Below are 19,910 nucleotides of genomic sequence, written 5' to 3'. Positions count from 1 at the left end.
GTCATCATAAATATTCAATCCCACACAGAGAACAACAGTCTGCAATGGTTTTCTTGAGCGAAATTCGATTTTCGATATCTCAAATATTCTGATAGTCATCTTCAGGAATACTGTATTTCTGCGAATGACCATCAGGATATTAGTCCAAACATCGCATGAATTAGATATTAGCTGCGCTGAAGAAAGCATTTCAGACTCGCTTTCATTCTTGGATTTTATACTATCTTTGCAACATGGAGTGTTTAATTGTAGGCATATAAACTAGATATTAAATGAATAAATCGTTTTCGACTGTCCTCAATAGCATTTTTCACAACCCTCCCTTCATTTTCAAGGCCCATGCTTGAAAATTCACAGCTATTCAAGGCTGCGAAATCTTTTTTTCTACATTTACTGCTTTTAATGGCCATAATAAACCCCGCAATAATAAAACAACCAACAAGTCAATTACACAATAACAAAATCGAATCGAAAAGATGTCGTCAAACTTACCAAGCTCGGACGGGTGGTGGCGAACATATAATTGTCGCGCATGTCGAAATCTTGAACGTTCGTGAAGATCGTTTCGAACGCGATACGTTCGTTGCGGATTTGTGTTTTGACGACAACGCCGAACAGGTGATGAAACGACGTGCGTTCGATGTAAACCGTTCCGATCGGGTCGTACGGGTACTTGCCCCTGAAAAACAAGAGACAGTTAGTGAAGAAACAAGCCACAGACGAACGGTACTCGGACTCAGGCTCCAATTCAAAAATTCCCATGCGTTAGTTCCCATTGCATTTTGGATATGTTTTTATATCTAGGGCCAATAGCAAAATTTTTGAATTAAAGACAACTTGAATTTCGACCCCGTTCCTCAGTTATGAGATCATCTTCAAGATCATGTCACTAAAAAACAGTTTTTAGTGCCTACTAGTTATGCCGCTAGCTGGCGCACTGGGCCCGTGCCTTCGTACTAATATTGTACCCAAGTTTCATCAAGATCGACTTAATTTTAACGAAGCTAAGTAGCTGAAACACAAATACACACAGACGGACAGTATGAAAATAAGGGTCTCATAATGGAAGCCTGAGAACCAATACGGAGAAAAATCTTATCATCTTAAAAATTTCTCATGAAATCGGGCGCCGATTGCGTTATTCAATCCATAAATCGAATTAAACGAACCAGAAAAACGACTTCACTCCGGAAGACAGCAGCTGCCACGTGTTTCCAAAGTTCTTCGAATAGTACAACTGAAAATATGATAAACGTTTAATCAATAAGCAGTTCCTGCGATGATCTGGCATGGAAAATCATTCACAGTGTACGTAGTCTATCAAAAGAAATGACAAGTTTGGTGATGACACTGAACCAGAGAACCAGCTAAACGAATACATCCATTTCTAATTGTATAACTACGATGTAGGCCTAATTATTACACTGTCAAATTAATACAGCTAACCCTGTTAATCCGAATGATTTGCATGCAATCCCTACAGATCAGTCATTCCTGGATATAAGCCGTTTTAAAGTAGTTAGGGCTTAAGTATCAAAGGAGAAAATTTCAAATTTCGAGGAGTGTCCGCACAGCGTCACTTTCACAGTTTCAAGTACCTTTAAAAGCATATATTCCTTTTGTAGAAGAGGTTTTTTAAGGAATCCTACAGACCATTCAACAAACTATCGGTTATAACGCTTGATATTCGGCATTGGATGTTCGTCGTATCTGACGTTCCGGTTCGGATTACTTACTCGTTTTTCGCGATCCGATTCGTCGTAGATCATAACGAGGTTGGTGTCGTCGGGAGAGATAGTCAGCGTTTTCGGCTGTATCTCGACCCTCGACTGTAGAAACGTAGTTAGATTGTTACGCGTAGATATCACTAGTTTGTGCTGCAGATCCGTGAACAAGTACTGAAAATATAATCCGTACGAAAAATGAATATTACTCACACGAGTGGCAAAGGCCTTTTTTAATTACTAGGAGCATGGATTGGCTGCCCATAATCTAACAAAAACATCAAAATCCTCTAATCAGGGTCCCACATATCAGTCATTCCTGGATATAAGGAGTTTTCAAGAGTTTTAAAGGAGAAAATTCCCAATTACAGTAGACTCCTAAATCGGTGCTTTTTATTTTAGTAAATCAATGGTTTTGTTAGCAAATTCCTATCCTTTTTAATTATATTCAGTAACCAACTATTTGGGCAACAAATCCTGGTCTCAACTGGTACTGATTTAGGCGCATTAGGTCTATTTACTGTACAACTTCTAAAATTTCTAATTTGCCCATTCTGAAAATTGAAGGAGTTTTGGGCAGTTTACTCAAATTGAAGATGTTCCAAGTACGTTTTCTATTAAGAAGGAGTTTTTTAAGGAATCACGGAGTCATAGGAACCCTGCCAGTTCTGACGTTTCGGAGAATGATTTCTTCGATTAAACCTCAGAGATCTATTACAAATATCTATAAATCTCTAATTAAAGATGGAACTAAGAAACCTTTCCAGGATACTAAAACAGATTTTGGTTGTTTTTATAAATCTTACCCAGCTGTTAAACGCAGGACTGTTGTAGAACTGGTTGACGATGACCTCCCGGCTCGTCGTAAACCAGTCGACGCGCAGCCTGCATTTGGTGAAGTTTTTGCCGTAATCGCGTGACACGTAGAGATTGCTCGACGTAGCAGGACCCGACGGTGACTCTAAGTTTCTCGCTAGCGCGATGATAACCGGACTGCGTACGCCTGCCCAGTGAACGATCAATTGATGATGGCTGTCGTTCAACGCGAACTGTAAATACAAGAACCAAACTTTTTGAAATAAAAGAACATTTTTGGTTAATTATCTTTTTTTACTGATAGATACGCATAATATTTATTTACATACAACGCGAACTGTAAATACAAGAACCAAACTTTTTGAAATAAAAGAACATTTTTGGTTAATTATCTTTTTTTACTGATAGATACGCATAATATTTATATACATTACAACACTGACAAAAAGAGGTTCAAAAAGTGTTCATGTGTTAATTTTCATCTAACTTAATTACCCGCTTGATTTTTATTCTTTTATTCTTTAAGTAGGGATTTACCCTATTTTCTATTTATATGGTAGATTTCCTTTTTAGTATGTTGACTTGGTTTAACGCATTAAACTTGAAACCCCAAAAAGTACAGTTTTAAGCAGCCCTGGTGGTCTTAAATCATTAGACAGGTCTTTGGTTGTTATATTCCTAATCAGGTAAGGCCGATTAAGCAGCTTGGGAATACTCAATCCACAGTAAGGTTCCCCCGTAACGCTAACAGGACTAAGAATAATGCCATTAAGGCAACATGAATCGTCACCTCCAAAATTCAATCAATGAATTAGCCTTTTAGCTTAGGCAGTGGATATTTTACCATATATAGCGGAGTGTCTTCCACTATTTTACCGTACATCGTCGCTGATTTGCTCATTTATGCTGCGCATGCGCCTACAGGTCTTCAAGGAAAGTGTGGAGAACAGAGTTAGAGAAAATAGAGCAAGACTCGAACCCGGGCCAGTAAATTACTAGCGCAGCATCATACCACTAGACCACCGAGTACGCTGAAAACCCAACGAATGTTTTAACTACATATAGCACCTAACCTTTCCCTAACCCTATCCCTAGGGATAAAACGGACAATAACCCTAACGCTCTGGGTCATTTAGATCCTAAACCCATCGGAACCAATTCAATTCCAAATTTATACACCTATAAACCCAATAAACACTATCAGCCCATCGAGAGTGCGGAAAATTTAATGCTGAAAAATAGTTGAATTTAAGCGGAAATTCACTGACAACGAGCGGAATTCAACATTTGTAGCATATGGAAAATGAGCTGAATTTGAGCGGAATGTGTCCCCCTTTCCGCTTATCATCCACTCATTTTCTGCTGGGTTTCCTAAGCCCGTTTTTGAGTGGAAAATTAACAATAATTTTCTTAGCCTCGATTTGGACTAAATGTTTGCAAATCGAGGCTGAACAATTCTCGAATGCCGCTTCCTTATTGGCTGGCTGTCACACCACCGTATCCGTGGTGACACGGCATCCCTATTATGACGTAATTTTGTCAGGCTCTTCCTGCCTTAGTTTTCCCAGCTAATTTTTGGAACAATAGCAACAGCACGTAGGCACAGATCTAGAGGGGGTTTGGGGGTCTCCAAACCCCCCTTTCTGATCAAGTGCCCTTTTGAAAATCACATGTGAAAATTCCACCCGACATTGATCTATGAAGTGGTTTGTAAAATATCCTATCGTGAAACTAAACCACAGACAGGTTACTGACTTCTCCCCTGTGGCAATCAACAAAGTAAATTAGAGTAGGCCTATCACTATGCCTAATCAATCTTGGACTCCTTTCTTCTATAAACTTTGAAGTAGGATTGGATGAAACATAACTTTAAACGATGAAGTTCTTATCATTTATGACGCGATCGTTGCGTCACAAGTGGGGGCGTAAGTCGGTTGCAATGTGATTGTCAGCGACCATGTGCGACTAGTTGCTCCCAGTCACAAGAACGCGTAGGTTTGTTGCGACGGTCGCGTCACAGAAAGTAGAACATGTGCGACTCACTGCGACTGGCGTCGCAACCCGTCGCTGGCAGTCGCAAGGTAGCGTAGGTTGGCGAGTCCATTTTCCGCTCATATTTCAGCTCAAATTCAGCAATGGGTTGATAATGAAAATGATTTTGTTACTTTTATGAGTTAATAATATATGAAGCAATGATGTACAGTAAAATAGCGGAAGTAAACACTTTGCCGTATACGGTAAAATATCCATTTCGTTTAGAATTGACCTACCGTTGTTAAGTTCACTCTACTTTCGGGAGTGTTATGTGATTGTTGGGGCACGGCGCGTCTACTGCGGCGATGATGGTGGGGATGGCGTGGCACGAATTTTAACCCATCACCCCTGACGGATTGCTTTATATCACCATCATCATTCCTCGCTATGAATTTTTTAAATTCGAGCCCGTCATCGTCATTGTCGTCATTTACTTCCGGGTTGTTGCGGGTCGTCGTCGTTTTTTTGTTGTGGTGGTGGTGAAAATTTCCATCGTTTTCATCCTTAGTCAAGACGTATCGGCCGCGTTCCTCCTCCTCAGCCACAGGCGGCATGTGCAACGTTTTAGATCTAATTCCATGGCGAACACAACTCAGCCTCTGTATACAAGAAGCGAAATATAAAATCAAAACAACGGAGAGTACCGCTCCGCTGTTGTTTCGCTTTCGCACGGTAGCGGCCATTTTGGGTATAGACTGGTTGCCTGTCCGATTCAGAGACCGGAAACCAGTCTATTTTGGGTATAGATGTTATTGATAGGTAGCGCCACAATATTTGTTTCCTCCTTGTTTGTATTGTTGATGTTTTTTTCTTGGGTGCTAACGTTCAGCATGCAGACAGTAAGATGTGTTAGGTCGGCCAAGGACTAGAGTCCATGGGCCGGCATAGATTGCTATATAATCTCTTTTTTTGCTTTATTGAGTAAATTAACTAAATTGAATTGAATTTGAATTCTCAGCGGGTAATGTCGATGTGTGATCTTTAGCTATGATCTGAACTGAAAGCAGCTTATCCATGGCTCAAAGCATCCTCGCTTGCCAGGGGTCCGGTATCACTCCCGAACTCGCTTCCACCAGCCCCCTGGCCTCACGAAGCGTGATTTCATTACTGGCGCTGTTGCGCATGACGTCATATATCGATTTGCGAAATACTTCCTTGTTCGGTAAAATTGGTGTTTATTTATGTCTGACAAAAAGCAGCGTTTTAACGCCGTGTGAGAAAAAATAGGGAAATCCAACCGTTGCCGATTTGAACCAGTTTTAGGTTGGCCGGCATTTGGCCTCAAATGCCAAATCTATACATGTACCTCCAACAAACGTGTGAAGTAGCGTTTCTCTAGATACCAAATCTTGTAAGAAAATTCATAAATCTTATTCTCTCTACATCTCCTATTACGAAATCATTGACACTCGAAAAGTGGCCGAAACTCGGCACCATCACGAAAAAGCCTTAGTATAACAATACTCCATCGGAATAACTCCACCTGCCATCAATATATTTCATGTACTACAGTATTTTACAAAATCAATTAAATTGGACCAACGCAGAGAGGAGACTGTTGGTGAACTTGGGCACCGCGTCGTTTCCATGAAGACCCAGAGCAATAACAACAGAGGCTCGGTTATGTTATTCTATATTTTGTTTATCTATAGTGATTGAGTAGAAGACTACAAGAATTTGGAACGATGCATTTTATGCTTTCTAGATCTTCCAAGCATTTCTGATCGTCAGATCAAACATGGCATCGTTGTCAATCGAGGCACTCAGACCAGTGTAATAATTGATGAATTCTTCTTCGGTCACCTAAAAACACAACCAAAAAATGTTTGACATTGGTCAAACGACTAACTGTCGAAGCAAAGATCTCTATGTTACCTTATTATCGGCTTGATTCGGAGTATCGAATGTCCGTAAGAACTCCTCAAACGCCTGTGTTTCTGTCCATTCACCATTTTTAACTTTCGGATGCATCCTGGTGTTGAAAATACCCTGTAAATCGTGAACCGTCAACACTCCATCGCCGGATTTGTCAGCAACTTTGAAAGCTTTCTTGACGATATTAAGTCGCGCTTCATTCATCAAATTGCCCTGGGATAATCAAAACAATATTCATTGATATTATTCTAACACGATAGGCCCTATCAGTATAGGTCAATTCTGTGACAATATTCTGAAGGTGGTAACCTACCCTAACAGCTTTTAGAAATTCATCCAAACTAATAGTAATATCGTCATTTGTATTAATCTCCTTAAACATCGCTTTAATGTCGTCGTTCGACATTTCATTCGCGGTCAATCCAAAATCTCTGACGCCTTCGGTAAATTCTTCCAGACTCAAACTGCGACTTCTGTCATCGTCCATAATTGCGAATTTCCTGCGATTGATTAAAGTGTAAATCGTGTGTAAGAGTGAATGATGTCGTTATGTTTCTTTTGATGAAAAATGAAGCTACCAAATGAATTCATCGTCACTGGCAATCCTTCTGGCCTTTTCTTCAAATCAATGAATATCTATCATCGGACAATGACGGATAGCTTACCTGCAAATGTTTTTTACACTAGCCGATCCCCGCGACAGAAGGGCTTTTCTGAATTTTTCCAAATTGGCCGACATGTTTGAATGATTTTGTTACGATCTGAAACATAAGGTTATAATGATTATTCATACATAACCATGTTTTTTTCGAAATGAAAAGTCTTTCAATTCGTAACATCTATTCCACATAATAAATGTGACAATACAGTCAAAGTCCGTTATAACGCCAATTTTTTTAATGCCACAGCTCTCTTAACGCCACGATGTTTTCGGAGAACAAATTTACTCAAATCAATGAAAACGCCATTCTTTAAAATGTCAAATGCTTGATAATGCCATATTTTTCAGTGGTCCCAACAGTGGCATTATAAAGGACTCTTACAGTGTTTCTATTTGGATATAGGCACAGATAATTTTCCAGAGATTTCTACGAAAGCGCTCACTAACCTGCCGCGTGTTGGAAGTCCCCGTTGACTGAACGACATCGGCAGGTCTTATTGAGCTTATATACCGGATTCCTGTAAGCGCGTTTCTTGCATAAATAAAAGTAACATATTTCATTTATGCACATTTGTATATTCATTTACATCGTCCGGTGAACATGGTAGGACCCCGGATTGCATAGACAAATAGTTTATTGGTATATGAATTAATTATTCTACCGACTGAAACTCTTCACACCGGGATTTTTATATTCCGATTTTATTTCAAACCATCTTGTTGATCGCAATAAATGAATGTACCTGATTGTGGCCTAGGGATTGGAATGGATGCACCAAAGACCATTTCCAGTTATTTCGGCTTTTTTCTAAGATGAAAAGTAGTGTATATACAAAATACGCTCAAGTGGATAATCATGAAATATACACATAACACAAAACAAACTATATACAGGACTAACATCATTCTGTGAGATTGTTTTTTTTTCATGAACGTTCCTCTCCCTGAAAAATACAGAAATTATAATGGTCCATTAAACCATTTGTTGCTGCATTGCACCGCCAAGAAGCATTTCGCTTGACAATTCCCTTTGAAAATTGAAGAGTTTGCTTCAAGAATAATGAAACACATTTCTATCTGATATTTTCTTGCGAATCTCGTAAAAACAAATGACGTTATTCATGCACCTTGAAACGAATACTAAATTCGTCTGGCCTTTGTTCTGCTACGATCATGGTACTCTACAGGAACCCGTGAACAGGATGATAGATGGACGTGTAACTTCTTTCGCACCTCCTCTGTCAGTAAGCGGCCTCTCGATTGGTTGCAGCGCCGGGAATTGATAGACGGGTCAAATATATAGGATGTATCCTATGGATGGGATACGCTCTCTTATCAGTATAGCGAGAAAGTACATACTTATCACTTGCGGCGGGTTTACACCGATTAACTAGGATAAGATCGGCAATAAACACGGATAAGATCTCGGGAACGCGAGAAACTACGACCGATAACCGATCAATAGATTCAATTCATTCGTATGGATGGAAGATTAAATACGTGAATTGCGGAATTATTGGATTATCATTAGATTCAGACAACAACGGCTTCGGAAACTTCAAAATAAATTCGTGTGGAGATGAAATAGGTTGTTCGAGAGATTCATTCGATCATAATCATCTTTCCGCCGGTTTCAAAATGGACCAAAGGATCTACGGACCAATGAACACCGGGGCACCGACGTTACATCACTATCCACCACTCGGTAATAACTACGGCGGACTGCAGCATTTACAAGCGCCGGCAGCCACCGGGTCATTGCCACCGGTTTACGGCACGTCGACGTTGAACTACTGCACCGGCGAGTCGTGGTCGACCGCGTTATCGGGCCCGGCGCCGCCGTCGTGCCCTACGACTACGCTATCGGGCACGACCGGTCTGCTGCCGGCTTCCACGTACAGTTACGGCGGCCAACAGACCGCCGCGATGGTCTGCAACGGTGACCAGCAGACGATGCGCAACGATTACGTCACGAACAATGGTTATTCGCCGTGCGGCGTTTACGGGAATTATCCCCATCAGAATTTCAGTAATTTAATAGACAACGGGTTAAAGGGTAATATTCTGTTGAATAACAGCGACCAAAGATCATCACCAGGTAACCATCCGTTAAAATCATTTGGATTCGTCTAGATCCAAGTGTAACATTTCTTTTCATGGTAAAACACGAGCAAAACGGGAAATATCCCGTCGTATATATGCAGATGCAATGGAAGCGCTATGTTCTCCTCGGCTGCGAGGTTTACAAACTCAATTTCACGGACAAGTGAAAGAGTGACAAGGCTGTCAAAACCTTACCACCAGACACGCGTTTTTTGCAAACCGATTTAAAACGTACCGAGAAAATGATCCAGGGCCAATCGAATACAATCTCATCGATGTTCAACGATATAATAAGAAAACAGAATAATTAGATTTTTAAAACGCAATACGTGCGATATAGAAACTTTGAATAGGAACCCGAATAAGCACAAAGTTGATTAGTAAAAACGCTGAGTTGTTGATTAATCCCAGTTTCGGAGTTTCCCAGTTTCGCAGTTTAGACTTAACTCCATGATCGGAGAAACGAAAATAACAAAATAATGATTATAAACAATAATTTGAAAATTACTTTTGAAAATGATAACTGTACTATGTTATTTATTATGTTATCTTGGTTTCTCTGGTGATGGAGTTTAGTCAAAACCCCGAAACTGCTATAAAAAAATGGTTTTACAATCGTCAACGTGGATGTTTACTTATCAACTCTGAATACTGAAATTAATATCATTCTACCAGTCAGGTAAAAAAAGTAATTTCCAAATTTCCAAATGATTCTGTCAGCGTGGATAACTTCGCCGCGGGACATTTACTGTATCGAAGCCGAGTTAGATACCTAAAACAAAATAGATGCGTGGCCGTAAAATAAATACAACTGACGCAATAACGCTAACGCCAAATAGACATACTGTAGCTACTATGTCGTTTTGTTATTGTTGCTTTCCTAAGGGCGGTTGCTACGGAAAAGTTTCGCGGGCATCTCTTCATATCGGGGATACTTCGATTCGTTAAAAGAATACAATTACTTTTTACCTATAATCTTAAACAACGCATAGGCGCCTACCATTCTTGATATCTTAATCGCATAGATATAGCAATGAATGATCTAATTTTGCTCTAGAAGAGAATTGATTTTTGAAATTGACTTAATCATAATCGAAGTTGATTACGTTTACTGAAATACCTAACTTATAATGATTTAATTATGATTAGTGATTTAATCATAATTAAGGGACAACTACGCCCTGCGGAACCGGGCCCAGGTTAATTCCACTTTCTGAATTTCATCGCGTAACTTAACGAAGATCGCGAAAACTGATTTGGTTTTTTCTTCCGCCCTCCACTGCGGGATAACGTATGTCATGTAATTTCTTTCAGGAACTAGCGGCTCGGAGTCGTCGTACCAAATGGACTTGGCGACGAAGCCGCGGAAAGAACGAACCGCTTTTACGAAGCATCAAATCAAGGAGTTGGAAAAAGAATTCGCAATACACAATTACCTGACGCGGTTACGGAGGTACGAGATCGCAGTAGCGTTGGATCTCACTGAACGACAGGTAAAAAGATGAACGAAGAAAAATAAAAGACTCGTTTATCTGTTGGGCTTTTGGTGGCATAGTTACGTGGAGCTAAGAATTGGCTGGTCTTATGGCCAAAATTAGGGAAATATTCAGTCATTTCTGGATATATTATACACACTTAATTTTAGCCTTTGTCTTGAAATGTATTCTGAAAATAAAGCAAGTGCTAAATCACCAAAACCTAACATATTAACAATGGAATTTATTAGTTGAAATTTTGATAGACCTCACGGTCAATAATCATTTCATGGTCACAAGCGCGTTCCATTTTACGACGATTCGCTTGTGTTTAATATCTACATTGATTTTAAATCGTCGATAAAATGGAATTTCCTGCGGGTATGCGAAGCAAATCCAAAGCCATAAAAGCTGTTGATATTGTAACATTTGTTAATTAAATATAATTGTATACGATATCGTAACGGATTTCTCAGACCGGTATTCGACACAAATTCGGCGAATATCAGTACTTTGCGTGACTCAAACTGTTGTTAGCATTTTGACAAATCTTCCTCGCTGCAACCTTTCGCATTGCATCGTATAACAGTGCATCTGTTCAGCGGGTTTTACATGACAACTGATAACCTTACTGATAGCTTACTACCTACAAAGGCATATATAACTAATTTCTTCGTTTTACCAACCGACTTTCCATGATTTTGAGTTGTATACTGGTTAGCTTGCCAAAATCTCACACCTATTTTGGCTTTCATCGCTTTGTCCACTTATACACGAAAGAAGATAAAGTACATGAACTTTAGCTCCAAAATTGATTAACTTGTGGTTATATGTAATCTTAAAATACGTTTTCAATGCGGTTTCAATATGATTGCTTCCTGAATTGTGCTCTGAACCGGGCTGTACCTAGCATTTGATTCGGGGGGGGGGGGGAGGGGGAGGAATCCCGAAAAAGGGCTCTATTGGATAACAATCATATTTGCAAAATGAGCACTTTTCCAAAATTCTTGGGGCGCAAACACCCCCGCCCCGCTCAGACGGCCCTGCAGACCTGCAGAAGCTGATAAGTGATATGTATTTTAATTAGGTTTTACGGCTTTAATCAATATTCTAATTATGTTTTACGGCGATGAACTGTAAATAAATACGTAAGGGGTTGGCGGAGTAATAAGTGAATGAAGTCATTGTACCTATCATCGGAGAAAGGTTGAACAATCAATCGTTTAAAATTGATGCGTTTCTAATGACCGATAACCAATTGTAATCAGACGCATGAACTTTCACGTCGAATATCGACCAATCCAACCAGGTTTTGGACAGGTGGAAAGCGGTGATCGATGTATTCGCGGGTTTAAGCCACGTGAGCCTCTGCAACAAATCGCCACAATAAGTTATAGGATTGAAAGAAAGGTTGTTCTGGGAACGATTGATTTTACCGGTCGGCTGAGGCGCGTACGCCGGGATAGGGAAGTTCGCAAAAGGTCCGCATTTTCATTCGCATCTGGAGCACGTTTCTTTTCCTCTAAGCCACAATCGGTAGTTTTATCGATCGAAAGACTTAGTTTGATAAATTCACGCCATTTTCACGCCAAAACTGTAGCTAAAATGCCCCGTTCGAGTACTTCAACTAAACGTTGGCGATGTCGATAAATATTTCTTCGTTTTTGTTCAGTTTATATCTACAAGGGCCAATGCGCGTGCAGGGTATTTTTGTATGAAGGCCTTATATAAAGAACTTGAAAAGTTTATTTATACGTACATTAATTAAACGTCGAGTTCGACGTATTCAGTGTATATCGTCGACAAGGGTCAATGCGCATGGTATGCCTGTATGAAGAAGTCGAATAATTCTTAAGGCTATGTATATGAGCATACATTAAACGTTAATTAATTCTTAAGACGACATTCTGCATGTTTGACAATAAGACTTCCTTGCTGTGTATATACAATGTAGAAAATTATCTGATTTTCTATAAAGAGTTACTCATTACTGTAAATATATGTATTTCGTATCATCGTAATCGGAACAAAAAGGATGTTTTTCCAGCGTTATTGGGTCAAAATAACAACAGGCATTAAACGATAACATTAGTTAGTTATTAATCAAAAATGAATGAATTTTCATTTGTAGGTGAAAGTATGGTTTCAAAATCGCCGTATGAAATGGAAACGAGTGAAAGGCGCTCAGCTGGCGAAGGACAAGGTCACGGGGAAATTGCAGCCGATAGTAACCTCAAGTAATCCGGCGTTCAGGGACCCAGATTTGACTCTTATTTCTGACAACATCGATAACCATTGACCACGAGCTATTCTAAGTCGTTTTACACTCGAGTGACAGAGATGCAGGTTTACATCCGGGCCACGTTCTATCTTCGTTTATCCGCGTCTGCCTTCTACCCTCGGACACGCGGACGGTGGTCGCAACTTTTTTACGCAATTATCGCATCCAAATGTATTCATTAGGAAAATTACAAATAATGTATTTATTTGCATAATATGTTCGGAATTTGTAAATATTAATAATCAAATTATTGATATATTATATATGTGAAGTTATGTTGAATGATATGGTGTTCAGGATCTGCTTGGGATCAAGTTCCTCAGCTGCGAGTTAAGAGTTAACTCAATACTCTCGGGCTAAAATCAGTTCCGTCTTTTCAATGAATTCCAGTGTCGAATCTTAACTCACAACCGTGGAACCCTTCTGAATCAGAGTTCATGTCGTATTTCCGCCTATGAGCAATCATCTTGGAAATGATTGCTGTAAAGATTGAAGTTGTTCCACGCCTATTTTGGAACAGACCAAAAACGCTCGTGTGATCGCGGCTATCGCTAATGCCGTATAGACAGACCCTCGAAATTTGTAAATCCCCACCATCGTTCCACAGCCACAAGTTAGAGTTAACTCAGAGCTAAAATCAGTTCACTTTCGATAAACTAACTCTTTGACGAGTCAAATATTAATTCACAAGTGGAACTGACTCCAGATTATCTTTAGCTGTTATCCAACACTGTCTCCGGCGCTGGTCGACGAACAACAACTATGACATCACGTGCAAGACCGCCCGGAAACCAACAAACGAAAATAGTCAAAACGAACACAAATTCATATACATATAGTCACAGATTCGACTTTATATTTTTCATATGATGTTCGCTGTACAGTTAGGATGGTATTGATACATAAATAAATGAATAATTTCAAACCAATTCTCACAAGACAATCTGATCGATTTTATAATACACAAAACATGTTAAATTAAGGATATAAAGGTTTGATTCTTTCTCAGAATTCCACATGGAACCCGGGGCACTATGCCTTACTAGAGGATTACATACCTTCAAAATTGCACAAATTAAGCAAACCACAGGACTCAGTTCCCACAGTTGTGAGTTAACTCATTGAAAATGAACTAATTTTAACTCTAACTCACAACCGTGGAACTGGATCCAGGTTCGCTTATACGCCGGAAAGTAAAGCAAAATTGCGTAAGAATCTGAAGTCAATATCATTATTGCCTCGGAAAAAACACTAAATTTATCAGTTCCAACTAATTCAACCAAGGCTCGATCGAGTTACTAGACTTTCTGTAAGAACGAACATGCAAAACGTTCGAGATGGCAGTGGTTTTAACAAACAATGATAATTAACACGCGAGAACGTTCGATAGATTTACGATTATATAGACAAACGAAAGTATTATTCAATTTCTAATGGACTACCTCGTACTTACTTCCGCAGTGACAAAATTCATATACCTTAAAACACAACAGCATTTTTACATACAGTCTCTTCCATATATTTACATACATACATACATAATATATATACTTTATATCATAGACAAATATAATTCATTTTCATTCATTTATTCAGTTACAAATAGGAACGAATACCATATCATTTAAATTATCAATCAAACTATTCTATTTTCATGTGTAGCATCAATTTCTAAGTTAACCCTTCTGGCTGGCTAATTAGCAAGACTAAGTAGCGAAAAAAAAAGCGCTTAAAATCAGCTATCATATCGCGTTCCGCGTCTTTCAAGTCTGGAACTTGTGCCCAGGGGGATGATAAATAATGACAATCTCAAGTTCGTGTAGAAAATAAATACCTTTTTACACACCGAATCGGTAACAAACGTATGATATATTTACAAGATGACGGTCGTCCGGGAGGGGGTGGCAATGAATATGTATATATGTTACACAAGGCGGTTGGTTATCAAACTTTCATCGGTGACTTCAAAGCATGTATCATGAATACATAGCTACTATACGCACTATAATCACAAATACGCATTATCATTTTACATCATCATCATCACAGTGAGTCAACACAGATTAATAACACAGCGTAATAATAATAACAATATACACCTTACGATACAGTCAACTACACATATATCGTCATTTATCGCTTAACTGCACTGCTGGTAGCGGAAATAAAACTTTGAAAAATTGGCATCAACATAAATATATGTGTATAAGGGAAATGCCTCCCGAGTAGCGAGTCATCCAGACATGAAAAGAGACCGAACCGACTTGACCGCTGTAACCCGTGTTTTCGGATAACGACAAAAGATGGATGCATATTGATGGTAAAAAAAGCCGTATTTGACCGGTTAAACAATATGAGTGTAGTTCACTGTACGCATACGTGATTCAGCAGTTGTGAGCACCATGGCAGGTAGTTCAACTTCATACGACGCTTTTAAATCGAAATAGACCTATATAGCGGCCAGTTGAGTTCATCAGTTTCCGCATGTTTAACTAAATTTCTAACATTAATTCATCCACTTTTTACAGTTGGGCGCGCCACACAAACAAGGAATCTTGTGTTGGTCGTCTTCGAAGTCGAACTTGTAATCGTAAACGAGCTGGAAAGTTAGAAAAAAATGGCGGTAATACCTTTGTGCGAATCCAGGATTCTTTATCATTATTGTTATTATTAGTAGTATTCTTTATTCACGAATTGAATAACATTAAAAAATTACAAAGGTGATAAAAAGATAATGCAATTCAAGTCAATGGACACCAGAAGTTACAACTTGTATCCATAAAACATGGCCCTGGCGCCCATAGAAGTCATATGCGCACTTCAAAGGAGGTGGGTCTGAAAACTGGAATGGGCACTTTGACAAGGGCAGATTTGGCAATACGAGGACTGCAAGCATGGAAATTGGCGTGGACTTCTGCTGGCACCCTGGCATGGAAAATATAGGACAAAAGGGGGCTCTTCGGGCCCTCATTACAAATCATTTTGATTTATTTTTTCCCTTATATTATTTTGTTTGCATAAAAAACTTTCCAGACTTTTTTGAGGGCACATTCGAATTTTGAAGGGCGGACTATGGTCCACCTGGTCCATCCCTTAAAATCTGCCCTATATGGGGTATAACTATAGGGGTATATATTATACAATCTACTGTATTGGCGAACCTCCGGCAAAAAAGATTTTCCGACAGAAGTCCCGTAAAAATGGTTCAAAATCGATTCGGTCTTACCTCCTCTCCGCGGGCGATACGTCGATTGGCGATGATGATTATCTTGCTTTCTTTCTCGAATGGAACGACTTCGGCGACGCAGTTCGGCATACACGAGTGATTGACGTAGCGGGCGGGGCCGCCGCACATGGTCGCGTCGACGACGTGGTGAGAATTCAAACGGAACATGTAGACTCCTCGATTCTACGATGAAAAAAAGGTTGCACACACGTGTGGTGAAAGCTTTCAAGAAGTTATTGAGTCGAGTTAACCCCCCAAGTTGATACCAGTCTATCAAACCGGCCCCTGAGCTTTCCCTGATTTTTCCATGCGATTACGAAAAAAATGCCTTGTGCGAATTTAAGAAATTTCTAGGCTTCAAATGTTACAATTAATTGAATTTTCATGAATCACCTACTGATAAAGAAACAGATGGTCAATAGCATTATCCGCATTCCCTTAGTTTTCTAGGTTTTTGGTAAAATTTGTCACATTGCCTGATAAGTTTTCCCTGATTTTTGTGATTCCCCAAGTTTTCAAGGTTTTCCAGACCAGCGGCCACGTACGTACCTGCGCTTCGAAATCTCGTTCTCGTTTTTCGGCCAACTCGTTTCGGATCAGTTCTCCGATGTATTCGATGACCATCGTGTGTCGTTCGAGGTCGCGAGCGGCGAACAAACCCAGTCCCTACACGAATAAACACATTACCAGATTTACGATGCAACTAGAATGTCACCGAAGACGAATTATGTCCCGATATGAGGTGAAAAGTTTGAGTATGAAATAGATCCTGAGCTTATATCGAGGAAATGAAAAGTTCTAATCTTCAATTATCTAGCCAATTGCTTTCAGTCCAACCTAGAGCCAAACTTGTATCTGCTGGCCATAGTCCTTTACCTATTAGGCACCATTTCTTTGGAATGAGTTAGCTTACCAAAAACATCTTAGTCCTTCCTTAGATGAGACAAGAATATACACAATATCCGTGTCAGATGAATAACGTGAGAAATCCCACCAAAAATGAAAAGTTCTGAGGTAAAAAGATTATTTTGGCGGAACGTTTCGGTTTAATACTATTAGCCATCATCAGGCATACCACCATCCTCGCTTGCCAGGGGTCCGGTATCACTCCCAAACTCGCTTCCACCAGCCCCCTGGCCTCACGAAGCGTGATTTCATTACTGGCGCTGTTGCGCGTGACGTCATATATCGATTTGCATAATACTTCCTTGTTCAGTAAAACGTTCGCTGATTGGTCCATTTAACGGGAAAACCAATAGAAGCCTAAAGTCGTTTGTTACAAGCGCTGTGATTGGTACGACCGGATTCTATTCGGTTAGTAACGACTACAACGACTCGTGAGGTCACGGGGTTCGGAGAACAGCTTTAGCATAGTGGGTTCGAATCCCTTGATGGGTGAAGATGACATACCACTGGCTGAATTTATCATAGTGGGATTTCTCTTGTCCATCCTTAGATGCTCCTAGATCACACCTTTTTTTATGACACCCTTTTACCATAGCTTATTCTTAATTAATCTTTTATGTCTAATCGTTGGCTTTTATTCATTAGATCGAACCTGGGCCAACTACTGAGTTATCTGAGTTAGTCGAACTAAGTGAAACCGAATGTCAGTCGTAACTACATGCCAGAAATACAGTAGCTATTATTGGGATCATCTGGGACTGGAAAATTTTGTCAGAATTAAACCGAATCGAATCGAATAGGAATAATCTAGAAGGGACAGGAATCTTAGTACGAAATGAGTGAGAATCCGAATTAAACCGATACGAATTAAGCGAATTACTGTATTTCGGAAATTAAGCAAATTCGGTTATTAGTTCCAACGCCTAATCGACTAGATACGAAAACCGAACTCGGCCGTGGATTCAGCGCCGCAGCGATTTATATTTACCTGAATTCGTGATCGTCCGAGGAACACGTTGTTTCTCCACTCAGTTTTCAGGCGTCGGTACTGCTGCGACTTCGAGTGCACGAACTGTTTCATGTATGGCGAGCAGACGTCGCCGGTGAAGCCAGTGACGATCGCCGGTATCGAACTCGCGTGCGGGTGACACTGCGTGCTCATCAGAATGTGCGGCCGTCGGAACAACGTGCGGAACCGCGGCTCCGTGCGCACGCAGCCCGACGGGTTGATCACCGGCGGCAACTCGAGCAGTTGAGAACGGCCGAAGCGGAAGTTGTAGTCTTTCAACGTCTCGACGCCGGGTAGCTGCAAAACATAAAACGATCATCGATGTAATCAGTTGGTAATTTTCTAAATCAGCTTCTTTACTTCATAAGTTCTACAAAAAGATCCCCTTGAAAGCTTGACCATATGCCGAGCTCTTTTTTGAGGGCCAGTTCTATTTCAAGAAAAACTGAATCGTGAAGATACGAAGTATTGAATATAATAATACGCGCGGAAAGCGGCTATTGAAGTATGGGTCGAATTATTAATAATAACCGAAACTGACTATTTGCAACGCGCCGCGCGAACTGATAAAAACAACTTCTTCCCCGATCGCGAACGCTGAATAAACACGCCGAACGACGAACAAATGAGGCATGAACGATCGCAGGTGAACGCGCCGGCGCGAGTTACCGTGTTTACCGAGACAGTTACGAATAATAAAACGCGAAAACGAAGCCAGCGCCGATTTTTTCGACAGAATCGCTCGCCCGCGCGTGTTTTGCTCTGCATCGAATATTTTTCGATTAATTAGATTCGTTAGTAAGTCGAAGCCACATGCGCAACGTGCTGTGGGGAAAAACGCTGTTGTTGCGTAAACAGGTTCTCCACGAAAGCGGCCGATCGACGGAATGCCGTATCTGAGTTTCTCGCCGTGGCCGAATCAAAACTAGCCAGAACAATAGGTATGAATATTTTCCTATCTAAACGAATAATTGTGGACTCGACAGAATCCCCGGGTATCCGATTTCCGCAGGTAATCAAAAATCAATTCTTTTTTCTATTCTTAAAAAAAAAAAATGATTTCATACACGTTCGAAGCAATTTTTGATTGCCACAGCCATTTTTGACAGGTTCTAATCTATTGCGGCGAATTTACTTCAGTTTCGTCAAAAAGATGGCATCGAAAGAAAAAGAAACGTCATTCAGTAAATTATCGCCGCTGCAGTGTTACGGTCCCAACGGCACTAGATTTCCCTTCCATCGTTGTTCATAAATAGAGCAAACATCAGCGAATAATTTTTAAAAGTCTTCGATCAAAAAGTCTCAACCGTCAGAGTCGAAGCTAGAAATAAGTGTTTTCTACTTAATTCGGTTACTCAAATCTTCCTTACATTGACAATAATCTTTAAAACTGGATCTTTAAATTAAGTCATCTAAGATTAAGATCACCAGAATCGACAATTTTCTTTTAAACCCATAACTTCGTGACAAAGTGTGGCAAAGAATCGCAATGAATTAACGTACACGCACGCACTGATAATACATGGAAATCATAATCTAGGTGACATATACGTAGATTACGATATGCCAAAAACAACACGGTATGTTATTGCTCAGTTCGAGCCAATTTCTTTCCGACCAATATTCACAGAACGAACTGCACTCCCTTAACATTCAGCTTGGGTGGAGTCGGAATTTCAGAGTACTTTATTAGTTAACCATTTTAGAGTGTGAACCCTTCTATAGTTTCTAGCCGCCATTTTGTTAAGACACTTTTGTCCCGCATAGTTGGAGCGTTTTTCCCTTTTCTCTAAAACCAAT

General features: G+C 40.0%; 4 protein-coding genes across 6 annotated transcripts in view; 1 reads left to right on the top strand and 3 right to left on the bottom strand.

Moving 5' to 3' along the window:
- The window catches only part of LOC141907025 (sortilin-related receptor-like), a 48,397-nt gene extending 43,151 nt beyond the window's left edge, over positions 1-5,246 (bottom strand). For all 3 annotated transcript variants that reach the window (XM_074796563.1, XM_074796566.1, XM_074796565.1), the window contains exons 1-5: positions 4,811-5,246; positions 2,531-2,773; positions 1,737-1,898; positions 1,170-1,237; positions 493-679 (exon numbers count right to left, since the gene is read on the bottom strand). In XM_074796563.1, the coding sequence (XP_074652664.1) occupies positions 493-679; positions 1,170-1,237; positions 1,737-1,898; positions 2,531-2,773; positions 4,811-5,128 (978 nt within the window). In that variant the 5' untranslated portion in view covers positions 5,129-5,246. The remainder of the gene's footprint in view (positions 1-492; positions 680-1,169; positions 1,238-1,736; positions 1,899-2,530; positions 2,774-4,810) is intronic.
- A 932-nt stretch (positions 5,247-6,178) lies between these two features.
- On the bottom strand, positions 6,179-7,591 carry LOC141907573 (calcyphosin-like protein). Its single transcript, XM_074797255.1, has 5 exons — positions 7,558-7,591; positions 7,115-7,210; positions 6,763-6,949; positions 6,450-6,662; positions 6,179-6,377 (listed from the first exon to the last, which is right to left on the bottom strand). The coding sequence occupies exons 2-5, from the start codon at positions 7,186-7,188 to the stop codon at positions 6,276-6,278; spliced, it is 576 nt and encodes a 191-aa protein (XP_074653356.1). The 5' UTR covers positions 7,189-7,210; positions 7,558-7,591; the 3' UTR covers positions 6,179-6,275.
- A 1,157-nt stretch (positions 7,592-8,748) lies between these two features.
- LOC141907718 (homeobox protein MOX-2-like) lies at positions 8,749-12,987 on the top strand. The gene is made up of 3 exons (XM_074797455.1): positions 8,749-9,208; positions 10,528-10,706; positions 12,820-12,987. The coding sequence occupies exons 1-3, from the start codon at positions 8,749-8,751 to the stop codon at positions 12,985-12,987; spliced, it is 807 nt and encodes a 268-aa protein (XP_074653556.1).
- An 815-nt stretch (positions 12,988-13,802) lies between these two features.
- The window catches only part of LOC141907717 (uncharacterized), a 68,302-nt gene continuing 62,194 nt past the window's right edge, over positions 13,803-19,910 (bottom strand). The window contains exons 58-61 of the mRNA XM_074797454.1: positions 18,090-18,407; positions 16,745-16,861; positions 16,196-16,378; positions 13,803-15,568 (exon numbers count right to left, since the gene is read on the bottom strand). Coding sequence (XP_074653555.1) covers positions 15,476-15,568; positions 16,196-16,378; positions 16,745-16,861; positions 18,090-18,407 — 711 coding nt within the window. The 3' untranslated portion in view covers positions 13,803-15,475. The remainder of the gene's footprint in view (positions 15,569-16,195; positions 16,379-16,744; positions 16,862-18,089; positions 18,408-19,910) is intronic.

This window comes from Tubulanus polymorphus, chromosome 6 (assembly GCF_964204645.1).
Source record: "Tubulanus polymorphus chromosome 6, tnTubPoly1.2, whole genome shotgun sequence".
Lineage (NCBI taxonomy): Eukaryota > Metazoa > Nemertea > Palaeonemertea > Tubulaniformes > Tubulanidae > Tubulanus > Tubulanus polymorphus.
This window is presented reverse-complemented; position numbering and strand designations above follow the sequence as displayed.